At 39.9% G+C, this 25,055-nt stretch overlaps 1 protein-coding gene across 11 annotated transcripts in view; it reads left to right on the forward strand.

Moving 5' to 3' along the window:
* diaph2 (diaphanous-related formin 2) overlaps positions 1 to 25,055 on the forward strand; it is a 444,886-nt gene that overhangs the window by 128,176 nt on the left and 291,655 nt on the right. For 10 of the 11 annotated variants that reach the window (XM_036568916.1, XM_036568915.1, XM_036568920.1 and 7 more), the window contains 7 exons: positions 6,584 to 6,694; positions 7,852 to 7,964; positions 11,389 to 11,505; positions 15,783 to 15,901; positions 17,071 to 17,135; positions 19,546 to 19,650; positions 24,103 to 24,165. In XM_036568916.1, the coding sequence (XP_036424809.1) occupies positions 6,584 to 6,694; positions 7,852 to 7,964; positions 11,389 to 11,505; positions 15,783 to 15,901; positions 17,071 to 17,135; positions 19,546 to 19,650; positions 24,103 to 24,165 (693 nt within the window). The remainder of the gene's footprint in view (positions 1 to 6,583; positions 6,695 to 7,851; positions 7,965 to 11,388; positions 11,506 to 15,782; positions 15,902 to 17,070; positions 17,136 to 19,545; positions 19,651 to 24,102; positions 24,166 to 25,055) is intronic. The other variant, XM_036568927.1, reaches the window with a different exon arrangement.

The following is a 25,055-nucleotide window of genomic DNA, read 5'->3' on the forward strand; positions in this document are numbered from 1 at the left end:
TGTATTCCAAATAAGCCCTCTTATTTTTCTTATTGCAGAAAAGTTTTTATTTTTAAAGGGCCCATATCCAACATATTTCTTGCATTTAGTTTTTTTTTTTGCCCTGATGTCCACTTATGATGTTTGCTTGGTTTTATTTACTAAAAACAGTCATAATTCATTGCAACCTATCTTTAAACAAACTTTAACTTAAATATGTGTTTTTTAACTGTACCTTTATGACTAAATGACCAGTTCTGATTAACTGCACTGTATTGTGTCGAATTCAAAAAGCAGTCTGAGGTGAAACACTTTATAACTTGAGCATCAGACGTTAGGCTAAGAAGGTGGATATATATTTATAAATACAACCCCAATTTAAAAAAAAGTTGGGATACTGTGTAAACATAGAACATAGAACACATATCAGATATTGAAAGTGAGACATTTTACCATTTCATGCAAGACATTAACTCATTTAGAACTTAATGGCAGCAGCGCATCTCGAAAAAGTTGGGACAGGGCCATGTCTACCATTGTGTAGCATCACCTCTTCTGTTAACAACAGTCTGTAAACGTCTGGGAAGTGAGGAGACCAGTTGCTGGAGTTTTGGAGAGGAATGTTGTCCCATTCTTATCTGAAGTAGGATTCTAGCTCAACAGTCCTGGGTCTTTGCCGGATTTTTCATTTCATGATGCGCCAAATATTTTCTATTGGTGAAAGGTCTGGACTGCAGGCAGGCCAGTTCAGTACCCGGACTCTTCCGCTGCAAAGCCATGCTGTTGTGATGGATGCAGTATGTGGTTCAGCATTGTCTTGCTGAAATATGCAAGGCCTTCCCTGAAAGAGACATTACCTGGATGGGAGCATATGTTGTTCTAAAACCTCTTTATACTGTTCAGCATTGATAGTGTCTTTCCAGATGTGTAAGCTGCCCACGCCATAGTCAATGCGTCCCCATACTATCAGAGATGTAGGCTTTTGAACTGTGTGCTGATAACAAGTTTTGAGTCATCTGACTGCAGAATAGTTACCCATTTTGCCTCATGCCATTTTAAATGAGCTTTGGCCCAGAGAAGACGGCAGCATTTCTAGATCATGTTGACATATGGCTTCTTCTTTGCATGATGCAGCTTTAACTTGCATTTGTGCAAGATTGCACGGCAAATTGTGTTCATAGACAGTGATTTCTGGAAGCGTTCCTGAATACAGAATTTCCAATACAGAATCATGCCTCTTTTCAATGCAGTGCCGCCTGAGGGCCCAAAGATCATGAACATCCAATATTGACCGTCAGCTTTGTCCTTTGCTTACAGGGATTTCTCCAGCTTCTCTGAATCTTTTGATGATATTATGTACTATAGATGGTGGGATATCCAAAGTCTTCGCAATTTTATGTTGAGGAACATTTTTCTGAAATTGTTCCACAATTTTTAGATGCAGTTTTTCACAGATTGGTGAACCTCTGCTTATATTTGCTTCTGAGAGGCTCTGCCTCTCTAAAATGCTTTTTTTACACCCAGTCATGTGAGTTAGTTGCAAATTGCTCCTCCACTTACTTTTACAGCCTTTTGTTGCCCCTGTCCCAACTTTTTTGAGATGTGGTGCTGCCATTAAGTTCTAAATGAGTTAATGTTTTGCATAAAATGGTAAAATGTCTCACTTTGATCATCTGATATGTGTTCTATATTTTATTGTGAATAAAATATGGGTCTATGAGATTTGCAAATCATTGCATTCTGTTTATATTTACATTTATTTACATTTTACAGAGCATCTCAACTTTTTTAGAATTGGGGTTGTAATTCAGTTTTTGCTGACATCACTGAAACAGTGAATTCAAAACGGGCTGTTTTTGCATCTTAGTTTCCATATATGAACGGCATGGACTAGGAAGTGAACAATATGTTTTGGAATTTTAACAATGTTTACATCTTGCATCAAATACTTTAATTTAAAAAAAAGAATTTAAAAATGTGTTTTTCCATTATATTGGCTCTTTAATAATGTACATCCTTATGAACAACAGGAACACCTCTTTAGGTACGACTACTAACAAATATTTAAATTGGAAGCCATTGTTAACACAAATTGTGGATATTTTGTGCATTTATGCTTGGACTCAAGCTTCAACAGTGTTTTAGTCAGCCTACTATTTACATATTTTTTGTTCTTTGTATTTTGCCTTATTTGTTTATTTTTACAAAGCTGTTGATATTTCTGTAAATGGCATTTTGGACCATATGTCTAGTGAGTCTGCATATTTCTTATATGTCATTCGACTTATCTGCACTCATGCATTACACATTCACATGCATCAGACATGCACTAGGGAACAACATGAAGTAAATTGTAAAAATATTCTGTGAGTGCACAGTGAAATGTGTTAAGATGATTCTAAGAAGGTGGAATGTAAAACTGTGCAAACATTTTTAGGTATATCTATAGTTCAGTTCCTTTGATCAAGACTGAAACAGAAAATTATACATTGCAGCATTTTAGTTCTGGTTTTGTTTATGGTTTGCTTAGAGCTCACACTGGCATATTTGACATCAAACCAAAACAATACTGCTCTGCATGGCCAGTAGTGGAATGCTACAGTATATTGTATAATTGAGGTGCAGTTATATGTGAGTGTGAAATATTTTACAGCGGCTTTGAGTGTGCTTTAGTGACACTTTAAAACTGAAACTGTTTTATAATTTCCAAGTCAGAGTTCATACAGAGTTTTTTTTATATTCTACTGATTGTTTTCCTCCTCTTTCCAAAACCCAAAAGTGCTGCTTTGCTACAGAAGTGTATTGTCAGTGCCAGTCACTGAGTGAGGCCTTATGGCACACAGACCTGCACTTGATGCTGAAGCCAGGATAAAATTGACACTTAAGTCATTCACGGGCCTCCTGTACCTTAGCTCAGGCAGGCGTATACACACTCTTAGTGTTCTCCCTCTCGTCCCATGTCCCTCTGTCAACCCCATCACCTAAGCCCCATGATGGCAGCAGGCCGCCAGCAATCACAGCCCGGCGAGAAGCTTATGCTTACATTTAATCAGTAGCAGCTGGATCTGTGAGGGAACTAAACTTCAGAACTCAGGGTAAAGAAAAAGTGGGAGAGGAAAGGAAAACTCCGCAAGAGAGATGTTGACTTGATCTTTTTTAACCAGCTATATATTTTTTTTTCTCTGTGTGCTCTGCCTCTGCAGTCTGGTCTCAGAGGAGAAGAAGCGAAAGGGCAACGATGAAGCTCTGCACCTGAATTTATCATTTTCCCCCTCTTCGCTCATCTCCCCTCCCCATTTCTTCACTGCTTACGCTGATCTGTGACCAAGCACCAACAAGCACGCCACGTGCACTTGTCGAACGAGCTCCTAATCTGCAAATTTCTGGTGTAGGGTGCAAGAGGGAGAGATAAAACGGAGGAAAGCAGAGCACGCCAGCCAGAGTGCGGGGAGGAGAGGAAAGGAGGAAAGAGAACCCTTTGAATGCATGCCTTGTTTTTCCTCCTCTGAAAAAGGGGGCTGTTAATGAAAAGAACCGCTGCTAATTGTGAAGTAAATTAAAATACCTTGCTGATGCAGGAGGTTCAGAGAAATTAAACACTTTAAAAACCTGCAAAGGGCTGCAAAGTCTGGCTTTTATAATGTGATTAGAATGTGTTTTGCCACGGTTTAGGCTGTGCTCTGTCTTGGCGATGAGAGCATGCGAACTGCCGTCCCGGCAGTGCCTTTTTTAATTACTCCGCTGGAAGCCTCCTCCGGCACTGCGTTTTCAGATGATGCACGAGCAGCTCATCAGTGCACCCTCAGCCCAAAAAAGAACAAAAATAACCTCTTCCGACCCCACTCCCATCTACCCTTGAATGGAAAACAAACAGTGAGGTGTGTGTGTGTGTGTGTGTGTGTGTGTGTGTGTGTGTGTGTGTGTGCGTGCGCGTGCGCGTGTGCCTGCGCGAGTTTGTGTGTGCGCGCCATGCATGATATGATACGCACGCTTGCCTGCAGGAAGGCTTTGAGAAGAATCCACACTCACTCAATGGGCCTCAAATCCTTCAAATGAAATAATGGCTGCGGGTTGACAGCGACAGAAGAGAAGGCAAAAAGTTTAGATGAGTGCAGGGGGAAAAGTTTTTATTTATTTATTTTTTTCCCCCTCCCCTTCTTTTTTGGGGGGGCACCCTTCTCTGGTGGGCTCTGTTAAGATTTCAGTGCTCTTCTCTTGCCCCTGGGCTTGTGGGACTCTGAGAGATGGGGGAGCAGGTGTCTGCTGCTTCTGGCTTATGGAGGTAACATGCCGCTCTTGTGCCTGCAAGTCCAGTTTCAGCACAGTGGCGTCCAACAGCCAGGCTGCATATGTCTGAAAAAGAAGGGCCATTAGCACTGACATGTCCCTTAGACAAAACAGCCTGCTTTCTCTCTATCCACTTGTGGAAGCCAAAGACAAAACCTCTTTAGCCACATTTTCCTATGGTTGGAGAGGTAAAGTGAGTGAGTGAGTGTCAGTCAGTCAGTCAACCAGTAAGTGATTAAGTGAGTCAACAAGCAAATGAGTGAATTTGTTAATGAGTCGATGAGTGTGTCAGTCTGTCAGTCAGTGAGCCAGCCAATGGGTCAACAAGTGAGCCAGCCAATGGGTCAACAAGTGAGTGGTTGAGTGACTCAACAAGTGAGTGGTTGAGTAACTCAACAAGTGAGTGATTGAGTGAGTCGATAAGCAGATGAGTGAATTAGTTAATGAGTCAGTGAGTGTGTGAATTAGTGAGTCGATGACTGAATGTGTGAGTTGGTGAGTGGGTACGTTAATGAACAAACGAGTCAGTGAGTTAATGAGTCAGTGAGTGAGTGTGTAAGTCAATGAGTTAGTGAGCGAGTCAGTTAGTGATTAACTGAGTGGGTGAGTGGTTCAATGAGTCAGTGAGTGAGTGAGTGAGTGGGTCAGTGACCGATTTGCTGAGTGAGCCAGTGACTCAATGAGTGAGTGAGTCAATAAGTGATTGACAGAGTGAGCAAATGAGTCAGTGAGTGAGAGAATGAGTCAATGAGTAATAAGTAAGTGAGAGAGTGAAACAATGAGTTGATAAATTGTGAATGAATGAGCTGGTCAGTGTGACACTGGGTGAATCAGTGGATGAGTCCTATTGCCCATTTCAGTATGCATTTCAGCATGCTCTGGTTAACTTGGCTTCACCATTTCCCCTTGGAAGAATCGAATAATCTTGCAGACTGTTATATTGCTTCATTAGCTCAACTGAAATGTGTTATATCAAGTGAACACAAGTATCAACTTCAGCAGCAGAACTTAGAACCTAAATTCCATTTCATACTCCCCAAAAATGGTAGACAAAGCAGTTGATAAGCAATTAAAATATAGAGTTTTGACATACTTAAAATTTAAAAACTATAACTTTCGATTTACTATTTCCAAATTGGAATTTATAGAGCAAACTACTCCATGTGTTACACATTTGTTGATGTAACTTCATTACTTTACTCTCTAGCTTAGAGAGTAGCAAGCTTGCAAGGCTTTACAGCTAACAAAAAAAGAAAGGCATTTACAACATGGTTTTAAACTAAAGCTTATAGCCAGACAAAGCAGTTAATCACTAAATTTATGTGCTTAATGTTCAGACTTCAAAAAAAAAATTACATTACAAAGTTTGCACGACTAGCCATTTAACTCACTGAGGCCAACTTAAGCGAGAGCAAGTGTCTTGTTGCTAAAAAAATCCACTGCTTGTTGTCCACTCCTCCTCTTGTGATGTGAGTGGCTGCTTGTATAATGTGAGTGTGGTGCAAGTAATGAGTCAAAGTTAGAGAAGACGTTAAAGAGTTTTGAAACGTGAGTGAGTAAGTAAGTTAGGAAGAAGAGAAAGAGAGACTGAGATAACTAAGACAACAAAACTGAAGCAGAGAGTCCAGAGAGATTTCTCTTTCTCCAGATGGCTGTTATTCCCCACCGCAGCTTGAATCCCCACTAGCAGTGCTTTTCCCAGGGTGTAGATTGGACCTGCTTCCATTTGTGCTTGCTTTTCACCTCTGCAGTAATAACACAGAACGAGCTGAACGCCAGTGTGGCAGTATTCCCTGTGGCTCGTTAATAAAATATGCGACCCATCACAAATGACCCAGCGAAGACTTATAATGGCTGCTTCTCACATGCCGATCAGGGCAATCTTTCGGCTTGCCATCGATTTACCCGCGTGAAGTGCATTCCTCCTTGCACTGGCTGGCTCCCTGGAGCCGCCTTACAGCCTGTTAAGACCCATCAGCACTTCTCCCTGCCCACTGCCCTGATCTGATAAATCAATTAAAAATGCACATCTGTTCAGCCAGCCTTTATCCCCCACCCCATGCTCTACAAGATCTGCAAGAACCTCTTCTACTCACCTCTCACTTCTCTTTCATCCTTTCATGTCCTTATAATGTCCTGTAATATTTCATCTTGTTTTATGTGAAGCACTGAATGTGTTAAATGCTGAAATGTAGTTATGCAAACATCGTGAGTTCTTTTTAATCATTGTGTATGTGTAAGTTTTTGTATGTTTATATGTATATGTTTATATTTGTTTTTTTTTTGTTTTTTTTTGTGAAATATGTTATCAACACAGACGGCGTGCATGCAGCTGATCAACGCCCTGGTCACCTCCCCAGACGATCTGGACTTCAGGATACATTTACGGAACGAGTTTTTGCGCTGTGGCCTGAAGAAGATCCTGCCGGTGAGTTATCTTGAAATGTGATATCTTGTTGCAGGATTCTATGACAAACTGAAGTGCAAATAGCTCCTACCCCACTTCCTGTCTCAGATGTTTTCACACTGACAAAAAGCAGTATGTGGCCTGCATTTCTGTCCTTACTCCTCAGTGCCCTATTTAGACACTGTGACAAATGACACACACCATCGCTCACAGCTCTTTGTCATAAAAAGCAGCCCACTCGCATCATTATCAATCAGTGCAGGGATCTGCATACTATTCAACACTGCGGCCAAACCCCCACATCACTCACTATCTCATTTGTGTGGGCATTTCCTCATTGTTAATAAGTAATTTTGACTGCTCCTCTTATTATTGCCGCTATTATTATAATTATCTCAATCTCAACCCCCACATATGATTGAGTTTATTGTAATTTATGAATAATGTATTTGAAAGTTTAATAGGACAATTAAATATGACATTGTTCTCTAATTGTGAATAATGAGTTTCCAGGTTCTAGTGTCCTCAAAATAGCAACAGGGAAGAGAAAAGAAAAACGAGACACATTAAATTCTCACACAGTGTTGGAGAGGGAAGTCTGATGAAATGAAAACACACATTTTTTTCAAGGTGTGTGCGTGCGTGGGTGTCCGTGTGCCTGAGATAGCCCTGTCCCCCCTGCTGTGGCATCGCTTGCTTTCCTCCTCTTTGAGTCGCTGTTTCCTTAAGACAGATGGCATGCCTAAAGTGCAGCCGTGTGATTGATAGCTGCAAAAATTGGGTTACATTTAGCTTTTCACTGTATGTAAACTCCACTGGCAGTGATTCATACTGCAGGTATAAAACGTAACATTTCACTCTCTCTGTCCCTCCCTGTCTCACTACGTTTGGAAAAGTCTCTAGTCCATATGTAGAAAAAGAATTAGAGAATAAGAGGGGGTGTGTTATTGTTAGATTGATAGGTCATCAGGCATTGCCTGTTTAAAAGAGAAACCTGGCTCTATTGCATTTGTAATCCATTCAGAAAGCATCACTCAGTTCAGGTTCAGATCTAGGTGACAACAACAAAAAAAGGAGGCATGCAAATAAATTTATCAACTCATGTAGATAACTTGTAGTTTCCTACTGCTTCTATAATGTGCTCAGATGCTCATTTGTCTCCTTCTCTGTAATGACAGGAGCTGAAAGAGACAGAGGAGTTAGACATTCAGCTGAAGGTGTTCAATGAGAATAAGGAGGAGGATTCTATTGAGCTGTCCCACCGGCTGGATGACATCCGTGCTGAGATGGAATATCCTTTTCACAGGCACCTCTCCTACGCGCGCAGACGCAGAGAGCAGCCTGAGAGTGCATCGTGCTACTCTCAGGCAGCTTACGGGTCTAAAGCCAGAACCCCCAGTTCATTTGGAGGGGATTTGAGAAGCCGTTTTTGCAATTCTGGGCCAGGCTCTTGCAATGCCTCATGGTAAACAAACCCCCCTCACCTCCACACACTCCTCTGTTTCACATCTTTAATGGCACACTGCAGAGCATCTTCTTATTGCCATATTTCTTCTTTTAGAACATTTTCTGTCTTATTTCAGTATCAGTACATGTGGACAGTCCTCTATTTATTTAAACATATATTAATATTTAGTCATTTCATTTTCACTTACACACTATACTGCCTCTGAATTGAACCAATTACTATCAAAGGTTTTAACAAGCACTTGTCTGCTCCTTAATAACAAATGGAGCACACTGCATTAAATTTAAAAGCCACTCTCATATGTTTAGCTGAATAAATGTTGTGTGCTTGCATTATTTTGCCTAAAATAGCTACAGTTTACTTTTGATGGATCACATAAATACCTTGATATATCAAGGCACCCATTTATGAAAACACTTACTTGGTCAAGATGCTTACATCACACAGTAAAAGAAATAAAAACACTCTGGTTGTTTAGAGGCTCATTTTTGCTGGCCATCAGCTGCAATATATATATTGCCAGAGGTGGGTAATAACTGTTACTCAGTTACATTTAAGTAACTTTTTGAATAAATTATACTTCACTCATTTTAATGGTGGATACTTTATACTCTCACTTCTTTATACTTACATGTAAGGAAAAAGTATACAAAAAGCTATTTGGATACTCGTTATATTTCTAAGAGAGAGAAAATATGCAGGCTAACAGTTTAGTGGAATGCGATGTGTTTGCTCATATTTGTGAGTAATACATTGCTACTCCAAAACTCAAGTCCCTAAACACCTGCAGGTCACCAAGGCCGCATTGTTATAGGCGTAGCTGTTAGCTAGATGCAGAAACAGTGAAAATATTTTTCTCCACTGAGGAAAAAATTCCTTGTGTAGAAGACAACAGATTAGGGGTAGGTGATATGGCAAAAATCACAATACTATCATATCACAATACTTAAGGACTTTTTCACCATACAGGATACGCATCATAATGTTTAGTTTTTCTGAGACTGAGTTGGAACAGACAAAATAGAACCTGTAGTGCCACATGAAAAATACTATAATTTGAATAATACTAATAATAATAATAATAATAATCCTATAACAGACCTAAACAGACCTAACGAAATAAATTATCACAATGACAATTAAAATATTGTTATATTGCTCACCCCTACGATGAGTCCTTATTATCATACTTTATACAATAGTTAGTTCCGGCCACGCAAGCTGATTGGTTGAGAAGCGTTCTAACCGTGCTGTTATTTCATACTGAAACTAAATAAATCCTGAAGTTCCATGGTAGACTCTGAACATGTAACATTAGGCTCATTTTAAATGCTTTAAAATGTTTCCAGTGCTAACCTCTGGTGTTAGTCTTTTGATTGAAGTACAGCACTTTTTTTTTTCCTGCAGTTAGCTTGTCTACATCATTCAGACTTTGCTGGATATGTGAGATTGAGTGAGTCATAATCTATCAAATACTTCAGATCTGTAGTTTTCTTACTGAGTATACATACAGTGTGCATAGGTGTCTTGCTTCATGAAGTGAGTCACATCCACAGACCCTTAAGCTTTTTTCTGAATGAGGAAACAAATTAGCTCCTTTGACTTTTTTTTCATGACCAGAGCTGTTAGGGAATGAATTTCGGAAGCACTGCTTTTGAGAGTACTCCAGCTGCCTGCAGCGGCTCGGGCTGCACTCTTTCAGAAAACATTGTTTAAACGTGCACAACATATTATGGTAGAAATGAATTTTTCGTCTGCCTCAAAATGCTCCTCCCTTATCTGTAAAATGTGTGCATAGATTTACTATTTGTGCTTATTCACATCATGGTGTTTTGCAATGTTTTTTTTTAAAAAAGATGAATATTCACAGGAGAGTCTTTAAACGGAAAAGAAAGTAAATAGTGCCCAAAGCTGTTTATTTAACATTTTTCTCTTCTTTCTTTTTCAAGTTATTTCCTTAAACGTTGTTCAGAAATCCCATCTGAGTCATCTGTAGTAAGTGAGGGAAAAATGGCTCTGCGAGGGCTTTGGGATTAAACTTGTGGCGGGATCATCACAGTGAACCACTGCTGTTTGTTTTTGTTTTGCCACGTTACCTGGCCTGACACAGTGTATTTTCAGAATAAATTGCCAGAAATCTATCTCAGTGAAATGGATGTAATTGAAAGAAAAAGGAAAAAACTTTTTTTTTTTTCCTTTTGGAAAAGGAAAAAAAAAAGAAAGAAAAACGAAGAGACAATGATTTCTGTCTGATGCTACATCTATTTTAGACATCAAAAGTATTTGGCCCCTGTCCTTGGGGAGAGGAGAAGTTGGACACATAATCAATACTCTTTGCAAGTTTAAGAACACAATTTTTTCTGGAGAGAGGCAAGATGCAATCTGAGGACTTGAGAAAAAAGCTAAGAATAATGATCCATTTTTATAGCACAAACTAATCAAGCTTGGAGAATTTTTATTTGATCCATATCCAGACCCTTGGCAGGAGCTGGCAGGTAGACTACAGGGATTTTTCCCTGTCGTTCCTCCTTTTTTAAAGTGTATTGTTGACTTATGTTAGAAAATTAGATCCCAAAAGACATGGAAATAACATAGAACTCGGAACAGTTTCACTGGGCAGACATGGATATGTCTTTTTTACTGTTTGAAATGATGTTGAGATTCTCTACAGTACTGGACAAAGGACAATGAATTTACTTATCATGGGTTTCATTTTAATATAAAGGCTTTGATAAATCAATAATAATACATGCATACATACATTTTTTGTTAATTTAATTAATATCACAATAAAAAAGAGGCCCATTTCTTTTTCATATTTAGCAATTTTCTATTGGCTGTCCTGTCTTGATATTATGCTTGTGAATATTCCCTTTTACCTTCAGTCCTCTAATTCCTGTCTTCTTTCTCTGAGCTGCTTTGTCAGGAGGCTTTTGCTCATCCATGCTGACAGCGGTGGGACAGTGATGAGTCTTTGACAAAATGATTAAGCATGTGTGTATCTTCTTATGTCCCAGTATCTGCATGGGGCCTGGCATTTGGATGCACCCTCCTTTCTGCTCGTGGATCAAACATGCTTATTTTCACGCCATACGTCAGCAAAGTACGGATGCTTGAGGTTGAGAACTGGCCGTTTGACTGGTTGACCATTTTACCTGCTTTTACATATTCAAAGGTCTCTGTATGTTATCATGGTGTTGAATGACAAATAAAAGCCCAGCAAATCATTCCTTAACCCTGTGTGTACCGATATGGGTGAGGTGTACCATCTTCTGTCCAACATGGTTAAAGACACAGCCTCTGAGCCCTACTTCCTGTCCATGCTCCAGCACCTGCTGCTCATCAGGAATGACTACTACATCAGGTAAGCATCATTTCCTCTGCTAATCTGCTAATTTTCTTATCAGCACAGGGTTATTGTTGTTGATGAAAAGTATTACAAATGAAAAGGAGCAGTGAAAGAAATATAATATAAAAATAAAAACATACATTTTTAAAAGTAGGAAAAGTAAATCATATTTAGTTATGTCCACTACAAATGAACAAGCACTAAATAGTGTTATGGGTGGGCCTCTCATTCTCAAGAAATTATCGCTAGCATTCAACTGCCATATAACAAAAAAATGTCTTTTGTTTTGTGAATACAGTTATGAAGTTACAAGCCTGAAGTTGTCGAATTGGCTGATTATATATCTTGCTTTCTAGTGATGCTTAGTAGTAGTTTGTAAGATGTTTGTAAGATGTTAAGGTGCCTCAAAAAATGTATTTTATGAAGTCTTTTTATTTACATATTTTTGCCTCAACTCAATGGATGAAAGTGCACATGATTCACATGCTGTTTGTTGTGATGTTAACGTAAATTTAAACTGTGAATGTGTCAGGCAATTGTGTAATACTTGGCACAGGCATAAACTAAAATAAAAGCCTAAAACAAAAAAAAACTGAACTAAAACTCTTTCTTTTTCAGAAAATGAAAGCAAAACTACAACCAAGTTGAAAACCAAAATATAAATGATAAATAAAACTAATGTCCACCTGACTATAGGCATTTTAACTTCAAAGGCACTCATTTATTTTAATTCTTCTGACATACTGTAGGGATTAGTGTTTCCAATAGAGACTCAGCAAAATAGCCCTTGAAGCATAATTTTAAGATCCTCTGAATCTCTCTTGAGATCCTCTGAAATATTGTGATGGGGTTGTTGTCTATTCCCTATTATAGGCAAGGTGTGACTGAACAAACCACAGTTTTGATATGTTAGTGGAAGCCAGAAATCTGATTTTTTTTTTCCATAAAAAATGCTCAGTGAAAGAATGTCTGCACTGGAAACATAAATCCATTTTATATGTGAGCGATTAAGACATCATTTTTAGACTGCCGTTTCTCTGTGAGATAACTTGGCTGTATAAACGTGTCAGTCAGGGGCCAGGAGCAGCCCAGCTCCTCTGAAGCCAGTGACAGTGATCAATTCACTGCTGTGTCAGACCTTTTGCTGAGATAAAATATGTTGAAAAAGAGGCAGAGTGGGAGGATTGGATGGAACGAAAAAGAGGAATTTACCATAGACAAGTTACTGCTCACTTTGAGTTATGAATAATGTATACGCTGGCTTGTTGGAGACATTGAGAAATATAAAAACACATTTAAGCAGGGAGTATAGCGGCACAGTCTGTAGCTCTGACGCCAGACCCCTCTATCTGACAGCAAGCCAGGATCACTACAAACGGCCATTAAAAATGAATGTGCTTATTAAAGATATGCTTTTATAAATATATCTCCACTGCTCCCGCTCAGAGATGGATGTATAATCCCAAGCATCGCTCATTGAGCCATGTCACAAGGTTGCTATATACAGCTCTCTTCAATTCATCATCAACATGCCTCCTGTCTTTGAACCTCGGAAATCTTTCAATGTAGCAGATTAAATTGGTTGGTTGGGAAATGGTATGGCTATAATTTTAGATTAAAGGAAACCCTTAAGATCATTGCGAGCTTTGATGACTAAGTCTCCATGGGAATGGGGAAGAAGGTACAGGACGGTTGCATCTCTCTCTGTCAGTTCACATCAGACGGTGACAGCTGTCTTGTCCATAGGTGTTGGGGACATGCTGATGATCAAAGCCAGCTAGAGGAGATCTGCCATTCCAAGAAACTGCACAGAGGAACGAGATCAGATGTTTCAAAGATTTTTCTTTTCGTTTTTAAATTAGAAAAAAAAAACAAAAAACAAAAAAGAACCAGCAACTTCTACATCTTCAAATTCCTTTTAACCCTTCAAGGTATCACAAGTTAAATGGTAGTTTGTCCTTCAGACTTTTTTTTGTGTTGCATCCTTTTTTAGGAGGACATTTTAAAGAGGAAGATCAGAGCGAGAGAATATGGAGCACATCTCCTGCTTTTGGCTGTGACTGATGTGAGGATTTGATGGGTGATGTGGAGCAGGGGTTGGATGGAAGATGAGAGGCAGGCAAGAAGGTGCCAGAGAGAGAGGGAGAGAGAGAGAGAGAGAGAGAGTGGTGCTTTGGTGAGGGGGACATATGCTGTCTCCACTGGTGGGGTCTGACAGTTCTGGGTCAGCCTTCTTCTTCTCCCTAGTTATCTCCAGCATGCGGCAATCACGCTAGCCAGGACGCTGGGAAAATAGGGCTGCTTATTGAGATAATAATGACATGCATAAGCTGCAGTCCATACCATTAAGCCAAGCATGGCAACACTTGCAGGCCAATCAGCTACAGTTGCCATGTTACATGTTTGTCGTATTTAGTCCTGTTGTACATTGGATGATAATTGGAATATAATTACACATATGTTTTAATAATGTTTATTTAGAAGGATCAGTCTGCAAGTGATAACAAGCAACACTGCCAAACAATAATTCTGTAAATCAGTTTTTAAACAGGCATGTTCTTACTTGAAATACATAAGTAAATGAAACAAGAAAGATAGAAAAAGAAGGAAAGAAAGTAAGTGAATACAACACTTTATATTTTTAACACCAGCATTCTCTCAGTTTCTGCTAAAATGTATTGTCAAAAACAACATTAAAAGAGAGAAAACAACACACAGTACCTACTGTCTGGCTCATAATTGCATAAGCTTACAACAGTTAATTGATTTGGAGCTCACCAGTGGTTCTTCTTATCCCTGTGTCCAATGTCAGAGGAGAAATCCGTGCAGCCTTTGATTGGCTTATCAGTGTGCTAGCCATGCTCTGATCTGAGACCCTGAGTATCACTGAAAAGCACCAGGCTAACACTGTGTACTCATGACAAAATTGGAGCGCAGCTAATCCAGTGTCAGCACACTTCCCTGCATCTTAGTTTAGCTCCCTGTCTTGATTTCCCTCTGGGTTCATGAAAGCATTAGTATACATGGAGATCAATGGGGAACATTACAAAGTAAAACACAGGCCATAACCAAAGAAATGTCTGCCTGTGATATGTTGGCTGAAACGTAAGGATCCTCTTAGGAATAGTATCGTCAGATGTTAGCAAGCATGCTTTTTACAGAACTGATTTGGTTTTGAAATCCAAAACTAGCAAGAGCTTTAGGAGCATTCGTCCCATTGAAAATGCGCTATAGCCTGCTTAGAAACTCACTTTGTGTAGCATATATTTGAGCCAACCTGCTGCAAGAAGAAAAGCTGTTTTCATGCTGTGAGATTTTACCATTAGGAGGTAGTTACCAGGCTTCCGTCTTTCGGAACAATAAAATCCTTCTGAGTTTCCATGTGAACTCCAAGTGCTGTCCTGCAAACAATGATACAGCTTTGGCACTAGGTGTAACAGGAACAGTGTAGTCACGTCAAATCACTTTAAATCCACCCTACTGGCATCCACATTTTTTTAATACCTGTTAGTTAAATAGCATCACCAGGAATCACTTTTCTGCAATTCCGGTTAAGAGCAAAGTGGCCCTCACCAGAGCCATCATTAAAATTCAGGAGCTGTTTTGCTGCAAGGAGAAAAGAAGAGAGATGACACATCTCTGGTAGGAAAATTGCATGTCTGCAGGAGACATTCAAGGTCATGCTTGGAACATAATTATTTTCCACTCTGTACCTCAGCTTAAGTTGACATTGTATTTGCTAAATGTCACTTGCAATTAAAATTGATAATATAACTCAGAAAAGGTCACATGCCAAGCGCCAGGGCAGCATCTAGTCCCAGGCCCATTCACTCCCAGACATGCAGACCCCCCACTGTCACCCTCACCACCACCACCTCCCCTCAAAAACACAAGGCCATGTTTTCTCTGCCATTGTGCACCTAATTACACAGATTACACTGATTAGATTTGCGTCTCAGGTTTTATTGGTGCCCTTAATTGCCAAAGATGATTGCAAATTAGAGAGGAAGGCGTGGAAGCCCCAGTTCTGTTGTTGTCACCTTGAATGGACAAAGTCACAGAGCTAGTCTTTGGCTTCATGCTTCGTTTTTAGTGATTTCATTATGTGCTGAAGCAAGTCTTATTTCAGTGGCATGAAATATTATTAAAAGATAAGTCTTACAAAGTGATTTATGAAGTTTTATGCCTTAGAGGGTCTTATGAGAATTGTATTTCATTGTAATTTGACAGCTTTGTCACTTTTGTCCTCGCACATCTGTGCGCGTGTGTGTTGGGGTGTGTGTGTCTCACAGGCCTCAATACTACAAGGTGATTGAAGAATGTGTGTCTCAGATTGTCCTTCACCGGAGTGGGATGGACCCTGACTTTGGCTACAGGGAGAGGCTGGATGTAGACTTCACTCACCTCGTTGGTACGTTATAAGTAATTCTGGCGGTCCTTTTTATCGCACTCTTGGATTCATTTATCTTAAGATGCATTTTGACTTTTTAAACTGTCCCTTAGTGTTCACATCTCAGCTGATTAGCTCATTACACATTTAACTACCGCTGAATTCACTCCTTTTTTCACATACTAAGTGAAAAGTGAAAAAGTATTGGTCTAAGAGTATGTTAAAAAAGACTTCAGATTCTAAAGCTGTAAGGCTCACATCTTAAACAGAAAGTGTCAATGTCATACACAGGAAAAAAAAATGGAAAAAAAAATCCACAGCATGATTCTCACTCGGTACGGTCTTGTTAAGACTGTAATTATACCCAGAAGTGTTTGAGTGTTAAATCATGTAGTGCTCAGAGAAGCACAGCTATAGCTGTAATGCTGAAAACAGTGCGATCCAAGCAGTGGATCTCATTAGCATCTCCTTGTCCCACTAGAGAACCCTTTCACAAACACCTGCACTCACCTGACACCCAAGATAAGGTGCACTCATTATGCATAAATAAAACATTATCAATAAAACCATGTCTTGTAAACACAGTTCAGCTGTACTGGGTTCAGTGCCATTGCTAGCTTTATTTACATTCCTAGATATTTATCATTAGTCTTCATGATAGAATGTTGGAAAAGTCTTTGGGCCAGATTTATGCTTGAGTCATTTTCTTCCACTCTTGGGGAATTAATGAAATTAGAATGATGTATCTTTTTTTATTATTATTTGTTTTTGGCATTATGTTACAAACAGCGCTATAACTTGCCAAGAAAAGCTCATTAAAAGTTTTCAGTCCCATCTGCAAAAACTCAAATTTTTGTGTTAGGTTTTCTGAATTCCTGCTTTGCTTTCAGGAGTTGAAAACAAATGTGGCGGGGCAGCATTTTTAAATTCACTTCTCAAACCTGCAGAACAAAATGCAAATCTCTAGTGGGGAATATTTGGGGGTGGGGGGGCGGAGGGGGGCAAAGACGAGTTAATTTTTCCCTTTTTGCTCTTTTTCTTTCTCCCTCTTTTGCTCTTTCTGTAGTCTTCATCCTGAGCCTGTGTTTGAATCTTAAACAGGATGTTAACAATGCGTTGTGTAATTCGTGGGAATTGCAGTGTGTCTCAATGAGATTGCTTGTGCCTGCGTGTGTGTGTGTGACTGACAGATCAGTGTGTGGATAAGGCCAAGGTGGAAGACAGTGAACAGAGAGCAGCGGAGTTCTCCAAAAAGGTAAGGCCATTTGTCTGCCTGTGCCATGTGCAGAGGCCATTGGTATGCTACTGTGTTCCCAACACCAAAATTTTTCCCCAGAGCAGGAAGACAGCTCATTGATCGCTTTGGCCTGATCAATAGCTGGGAGCTCTGCTACATGATCTGTATCAGTGTGAGCAGAATCAGTGTTGGTGCCACTATCTGCACACTTGTTTGTGTCATACTGAGAGCATGTTACAAATATGTACAGGAACTATTTCAAAGCCTTAAGCACACCAGGAGACATTCAGGATTCATGCAGATAAGTGGTCCATTCTTTTTAATTCCCCACTTTTTGCCTTTTAGTTTATCCCCCTAGTTGATTTCCCAGTGTAATTTTCTTCAGAGCAAACAGAACAAGTAGGAGACACTGGACAAAGGAGGCGAAAAAAACACAAAACTGGGAGGACTTTTTTTTCTTTTAAGCCCAGTGGACTGGGTTTCTTTGATGCCTTATTTGAAGTTGATGTTGTATTGCTTTAAAACTCAGTCATCCATTATTTTTGAGTTTTTACTTGCACTCTCTCTCTCTCTTTTTAAAACAGATTTAATCAAAAATTCTGTCCAGTCCCTTAGAATAACAGTACTAGGACACCAAATGTACATCCCTGTATATATTCTGAAAATGTCTCATGTTATTTTCTAAATTGGATATAGTGGAAACTTGCTGCAAATAACATATTTTGTTGATTTTTAAGGTAAAAAGTGTAAACAAAAACCTCTGCAGCAAACTCTGTAATATAAATCAATAAAAAAAAAAAACCATTTTTACAGTTACTTTATATTTGATAAAAAAAATAAAATGGAAATTGTGACATGCAAAAGTTTGGGTATCCTTCCAGCTCAGTTCTTAGTAACACCACTTTTGGCGAGTATCACGGCTTGCAAACGCTTTTTGTAGCCATTTAGGAGCCTTTCTATTATTGTTTTAGGAATTTTCACCCATTCTTCCTTGCAGAACACTTGTAGTTCTATGATATTCTTGGGCCGTCTTGCATATACGCATGTTTAGTCAAGAACTTGGGCCATTCCAAAAGTTTCAGCTTGTGTTTCTTAACGTACTTCATGGTGGGTTTTGAAGTATGTTTTAGAACATTGTTCTGTTGTAGACAGAACAATGTCTAAATCTGTAGACATTGTTCTGTCTACAACAGAACAGATCTAGTTTTTTGACTGACATTTGCTTCCAGAATTCTTCCATTTGCCCATGTAGTGTTTCCTGTGTTACTGCCTCCTGCACAACCCAAAGCATTATAGCTTCACCCATATACTTAGCAGTTAGCAAGGTGTTCTTTTTATCAAATGCTGCTCCTTTTTTCCTCCAAAGACACCATTGTTAATAATGCCCACAGTTCCATTTCTACTTCATCAGTCCACAGCACTTAGATCCAAAATTCCTCTGGCTTGTCTAGATGTTGTTTTGCATTCTTTAGATGTTGACTTTTGTGATGAGGTTGCAGGTATGGTTCTGTTTGATGACTCCTCTGTGCAAATCATGTTTCTGCAAGCAATGCTGCAGAGTAGAACAGTGCTCCACCACCCTTGTGTCGGATAAAGCTTCCTGCAGTTCCTTTGCTGTCATTTGGGGGTTTTCTGGCCAACATACAAGTTTCATTTGTGAGTTTTCGTAATCCTCCAGATCTTGCCTTGACTTCCACAGTTTCTCTTAACTTTCTTAATGACATTTTGGACAACAAATGTGACCTGGAAGTGCATCAGTATCTTTTTATAGCTCTCTCTTGCTTTGTAGGCTTCAGTTAGCATAATTTTCAGATCCAGAGCCAGCTACTTAGAGGAGCCCATGATTGTTGAGTTTTAGCACAATGTTTGAGGAGTCAGAAAATGTATTACCTTCTGGAATTGTCATCAGCTGACAAACAGGTTTTGACGCGCCAAACCAGTCCTAATGAGTCAACCAAAGCCTAACAAGTTAAGTTTTGAGACTTTACCAGAGGTATGGTGTTCAAACCTTTGCACATGCCACAATTATTATTTTATTCTACTCTTTTTAAGTTCATCAAATATATTAATTATGAATTAACATTTGCAGAAAAAATAATATATTTTAAATAGTTGGCTGCAGAGGTTGTGCTTACTCTTTTCACTTCAACAAAATATGTATTTTTGCCAGAGGTTCCCAAATCAGCATCTAACGAGTGACTTCTTAGTCCATATTTGCCCATGTAAGCACATTATTTTACATACAACCCTGGCCCTATATCCGCCGGAGAGAGGAGCAGGGCAGGAAAAGTTGGTGAGGAAGATGGAGAGTTATGAGGGGGGTAAACAGATGAGATGTGTTCATCCCAGCAAAGGTGTGTATTGATGTGTCCTGTGGTTGCTGGTCCCTGTGGAGGCATTGTGTGTATGTTTCTGTGACTTTTTGCAGTTCGACGAAGAGTTCAGCGCACGACAGGAGGCGCAGGCCGAGCTGCAGAAACAGGAGGAGAAAATCAAAGAGCTGGAGGTGCAGATCAGCTCCCTGCAGAGCCAGGTAAAACCGCACCTACCACAGCTGGCCACACACAGTGCTCCTCTATCATCGCTTCAGGTCTTTTCAAAGACCCTTCTGACTCTCACTCACCAGCCCTAGGCAACCATATGCCTACTGTAGCCTCTATCCAAAACCCTTCCAATCTGATACAGGCATGGTAGCCATGTACCAGTGTTCTGCATACGCTGAACCTCTTTCAGTATGTGCACTGCGAAAAACACTTTTTAATGTGAATTTTTACCAGCAGTTATGGCTCCTTCATCTTTTCCCAAAAGAACTCTGCCTCTGCAGTCTGCTACTTACACACCCAGTGTACAGTACACCCAGCCCCTTAACACTGCTGACTTCCTTGCTGCACAATTACCCACCAAAAACCAGCCCACTGGAAAAAAATAAATAAATAATGAAAAATTAAATTATTTCCAGCCCATGGAGGTTTAAAAAGTAATGCCTGCTGGTTTACTCAGTCTCGACACTATTATAAAGTACCCTGAAAATGAGCCATACAAGCACTTTAAGGCTATGAATAGTTATTTCTCTGTGTTGTGAGGTCATATTAGGCAATTTCTCTCTGCTTCAAACGGTAATTGTAACTGCTAATGCAGTTGCTGGGGGAAAGACTTGGCTAATTTGGTCAAATTGAAACCTTTTTATCTTTTATCATGAATGCAAGGCTTCTCCAAATGGATATGTTCAGACTTGAGGGATTGTTTGATTTAATAAAGGGTCAATCTCCTCTTTAAAATGTACGATTTGATTCTTCTGAGTTGCTCCGTTGCAGCCTTTTCATGGCCATTGTATCATTGCAATGAGGGATTGCATTTCCTCTCTGGCTCTCACATCATCGTTGCTTTCCAGACAAAACCCTCAAACCTTCTCACAGAAAATGACTTCTATTTCCTTCTTAACCCAATTTGAAATACTTTAGGGCTACCATGGGACAAAAGAGTAGTTTGCCTGACTGCTGATGGAATTTAATAAAAAACTAAAAAAAAAAATACCACTGAAAGATGGTATGGCATACATAGCTGAAATTGTTTCCCAGATACCACGTCTATTTCGGTTGCAAATGCCTGCACTTTGTCTTCCTATCTCTGCACCTGCTTGGTTACTCCTTGGTCTTGCCAGGTCCTTTTGCTTTCCCCTGCATGAGATGAGTTGCTATCATTAAGAGCCCTGGCAGCCGGGGCCCGCCATTCATTCTCCCTGATTCACCAAATGGGCGCATTAATGGAGGTGTTGCTGGAATAGGCCATTTCTCCTGGTGCAGCCGTGCGCTTCTTTGAGCGCAGCACTTCATTTGTGTGCAGTCCTCACCCCGCACTTCATCTGGGACGAATGCAGTGTCGCCGGGCGTTACTTACTCCCTCTCTGCTGCTACTTGCCTCATTCATCTATCGCTCAGCTTCTGCACGTATTCATGAGACTAGGCCTCTCTGCTCCCTCTTACATTACTTGCCAATCAGCCCATCTTTTCTTTTTTTTTCTCCTCCATGCCATGTTATGTTATGTGATTCTCTCTTCAGTGTTTTAAAAGGGCAGCTTACCTGCTTTCAACCTGTTTCCCTCTTTCTTGTCTTCGTTCTCTAAGTCTTCCCCTCTTTTGGCTGTAGTTTTACCCTCCCTTTCCCTCTCGCATTCCCCTTAGCATTCTCCTTTGCTTTGAAGCCCAGTCATTTTCAGCACATTAATAGGTAGAGTAGTAGTGTGGAACCCTGGAGACTTGTACTCCCCATACGTGCTCTGAAGACATGTTCAAAGCTTTGGCCCTGGAACGTTCTCACATCAACGGATATCGGCCTCTTCTGGGGAACCAATAAAGTGCTGGCTGAGAGAGACCCGAATATTAGCATGAGTGCTTCCTGCACATCCTGTGAGCAGGCTGACACATCTAAAAGAGATATAAGCTTGTATATGTTACCATGTGACTTGATGTAGATGTGCTCATGGTCAAATTGCATTCTTTGCAAGACATGCACTGTCAGACCACTCTTTCTGTGCTGTTTAAAAGTGTTGTCAATGAATGGGTGCAAACAGAGCAAGAGTTAGAAAGATGCATGTCCTATTGATGAAGACATGAGAACTGCCTCACATAACAGGCATATACCCACTGTCTCTCTTAAAGTCCCATACAGAAAAGCTGTTACTCCATTTTACTTTGATATCAGCCTAGCAGTGTGCAACAACACGTTCTTCAGTGCTAGTCATTTTATGGCACAGGACACATAATTTAACCATAACCACTTTATCTAGATTTTCTGTCTCAGTACTTGAAGCACAAACAGTAATGAAGCTATTCAAATTTACTTCTGACTCGAATTTTGTACTGGCTTGCCCTTCAGTTGGAATGAAACTGGGCTTGTGAAAATAAAACCAGTCAGGTCGGCAGCGTATTACAGACACTGCACCACATCGTTAAATGTGTCTGCTTATAAAAACAAAAAAGAACATTAAAAAGGGAAATTACATCATCTGCTGGTCAGAGCCATAAAAGAGCATGTCTTGGTTATAATAAATAGTCTCCCCATTCTTGATGTATCAATTAGATTACTGTCTCTCTCAGTCTGATTGGATGTCTTTTCACGTTAAGGTGAACCAAATGCAATCTAGTTACTACATGGGGAACTTATCTTTCTCTCACCCTCTAACTTAATTTAAAAGAGATAGAGAAAATGGGAAATTTTCAGTGGTGAAAAATCAACTGCTGATGCACTTAATAATTCAGAACACAAGTTTACTGAGGAGCAGTCTGTTTGCCATCAGCCTAAAAGGTTTTAACAACCTTTGCGGTCAGCAGACTGATCTGATGTTGAGAGTATTCACTGAGTACAGGGGCTCTGGCCTTTCCTGTTGGGCTGTATTAAGCTGACAGAGCACGTGACAACAGTGCTGAGTGAGAGATGGTTGCCATGCACCCTGTGTTGTTGCATTGGCTTGTGTCATGGGATTCGCCCAGAAGAGTCACCTTTTGATGCTACCATGCTTAAGATATACACAGTGTGCTTTCCTCCTTAAAAAGCGCTCATGAGGGACAGAATAATGCTGTTGTTGTACAATGATGCTAAAGTGATAACCTTTCACAGACAACATAGTAGCATGTGTTGCAAAAATTGGAATAAGACCGATATAAGGCCAGTAGGTGTATTTCATTTTGTGTGGTATTGAATGACACGGTGGCCTTTACTCCTTCATTTGTTGGAAATTTAGTAAGAACAGCTGCATACTTTCTTGTCTGTGTAAGACAAATGACATGGCCTCTAACACTCTTTGCAAACTATGCAGCATAAAAGAAAACATTGCACTGTAAGGATACCACCCCTTCCCCAAACTGCAGTTAGTTGAAGGGTTTTGAACAGTCTTCACTATGGTAGTGCAGAATCAATCTTCTTTTCCCATTACACATTTTTAATATTTGATACCATGCCCACTATGTGGAAGTGGAATGTGGAAAGAAAGCCTATATAAGTGTATTTCAAAAGTAGCTGAGTATGTTGCTACTGTAGTGCAAAAGAATAAGATGTTTTTTTTCTCTCTTTACTTGCAAAGAGGCCATTCAGAGGGAATTCAAAGCCAGAACAGAGCATTGCTGAAAAGTTCTTAGGCTAAAACCAATGGCTGTGTTACAACTAAGCGAAGAAAAAGATAAGAATATGAAATGACATGAAAGAACACAAGGTTCCAAAAGCTGCACAGGAAGCATCTTTAAAGCGTACAAAGCGGCATCAACTGCTCTGTGATCACACAGACAAGCAATTCACTTGGTTTTCTTTCAGCTTGTGCTATAACACTTGGTGTGTCTGTGAGGATCCTTATTGTTTGAGCATTTTAGGAACTAAATCCAAGGGCACTTTCACAAAATGTGACACTGCCATACTTTCATGTCTTCTGTTCATAAAACAGTCAACACAGTCTGCATAAGCACAGAGCAAAGATGCATTTTAATGATCACCAAACCCACTGTAAATTTTTAACCATCTCATTATGAATTTTAAAATGTTGCACATCACATTTCTTTTGTATATTGAGGTTCAGAAGGTTCCATACTCATTTTGTACTTGAGCTTAATGTCAGTTTTCACTTCATTAGCAGGAAAGCATGTGTTTTAACAGTTTGTAACTCGGCTGCCTTCATCTGACATTCTGGTACAGTTTTATCAAAGTGTTATTTTCACATTTTTTTTCAACAACATATTTCTTAATTATGAACTTTTTCATTATCCCTTTCTGTTTTGTCCTTCCCTGCTTAGATATAGATTTTAGTGCTTTTGTTACTTAAATAACGTGATATCTTCTCTTCTTCTACCTGCTTCATCTTCTCTTTTCTCTGTTTTGGTTCTGTGACTAAAACTGTTCTGGTCCTTTTCTCTGTCTAGCTAATGTAACTTTATATTTGCCTTTCTGCTGCTCTGTCTGTCTGGGTATCTGTCTTTGTGTCTATCCTCCACTTGTCCAGTTAACTAGTGAGCGAGACAAGCTCACAGAGGCAGAGAAACGCATCAACGAGAATGCTAGCAAGGTGGGTTCTCTCTGCGTACCATAGGTTCCGTCTCTTCCGTTGCATGCTGAGTGCAGTCACTTGGCCTGCATTTGCAGAAATCTAAATGAAGATTTAGCATCAAATCAAACTCATTATCCCCCAAAAGTCAACGTAGTGCTTGATTTGTAGTGTTGGCTTGACATGATTTGCAGTCATTAATGCTTACTAAACATATATGCTAAAATCAGTTCCTATGCAGTACATGTAAACAGTGCTTTGATTAATACAGCCAAGTCCGTTTGCATGCTGTAAGTCTGACTGTGACCATAAGAGGTTTCAAAGCACTTCACAAGGTAAACACCAAGGAATGGGAGTGAGTCTCAGTCCCAGGGCTGAATGTAAACCCAGAACAGGCAGAAGACACAATCAAAATCAGCCTCATGTTTGAACATAGGATCATAGCCCTCTGAAGTAAACAACTCTAATTGAATTTGGCTGCAGCTCATCAGAGATGAGATTGGAAAGGTTTAATTGTGCATCTGCCCTAGTTAATTACACAAACTGTAACTGCCTCTGCCCACCTAAAGCCCTCTCCCCATTGAACCTTAAAGCCCAACACCACTACACACCACACATACATACACAGTCCTCACAGGACATGTTGAGTTTTACATATCCCAGCCCCCCTATGATAATGAGAGGTGCAGATGAGGCAGGGGAAAGGAGAGTAGAAGGCTTGCTGCCAAAAAGCCACTCTTGTGGGTTTGCCATGTCCGCTGCCTGAACTTTGGACATTGGTAAGCCTTCTCACAGAGACCCAACCAGCGGGCTCTTAACAGTGGATAAATATATAGTTTAACGGAGGCAGAAAAGAAATACTGGTTTTCCTGGATATAAAGAGCAAAGTACACCTTGGTAGAAATGTAAGA

The sequence above is a fragment of the Colossoma macropomum genome, unplaced genomic scaffold (assembly GCF_904425465.1).
Source record: "Colossoma macropomum unplaced genomic scaffold, Colossoma_macropomum, whole genome shotgun sequence".
Lineage (NCBI taxonomy): Eukaryota > Metazoa > Chordata > Actinopteri > Characiformes > Serrasalmidae > Colossoma > Colossoma macropomum.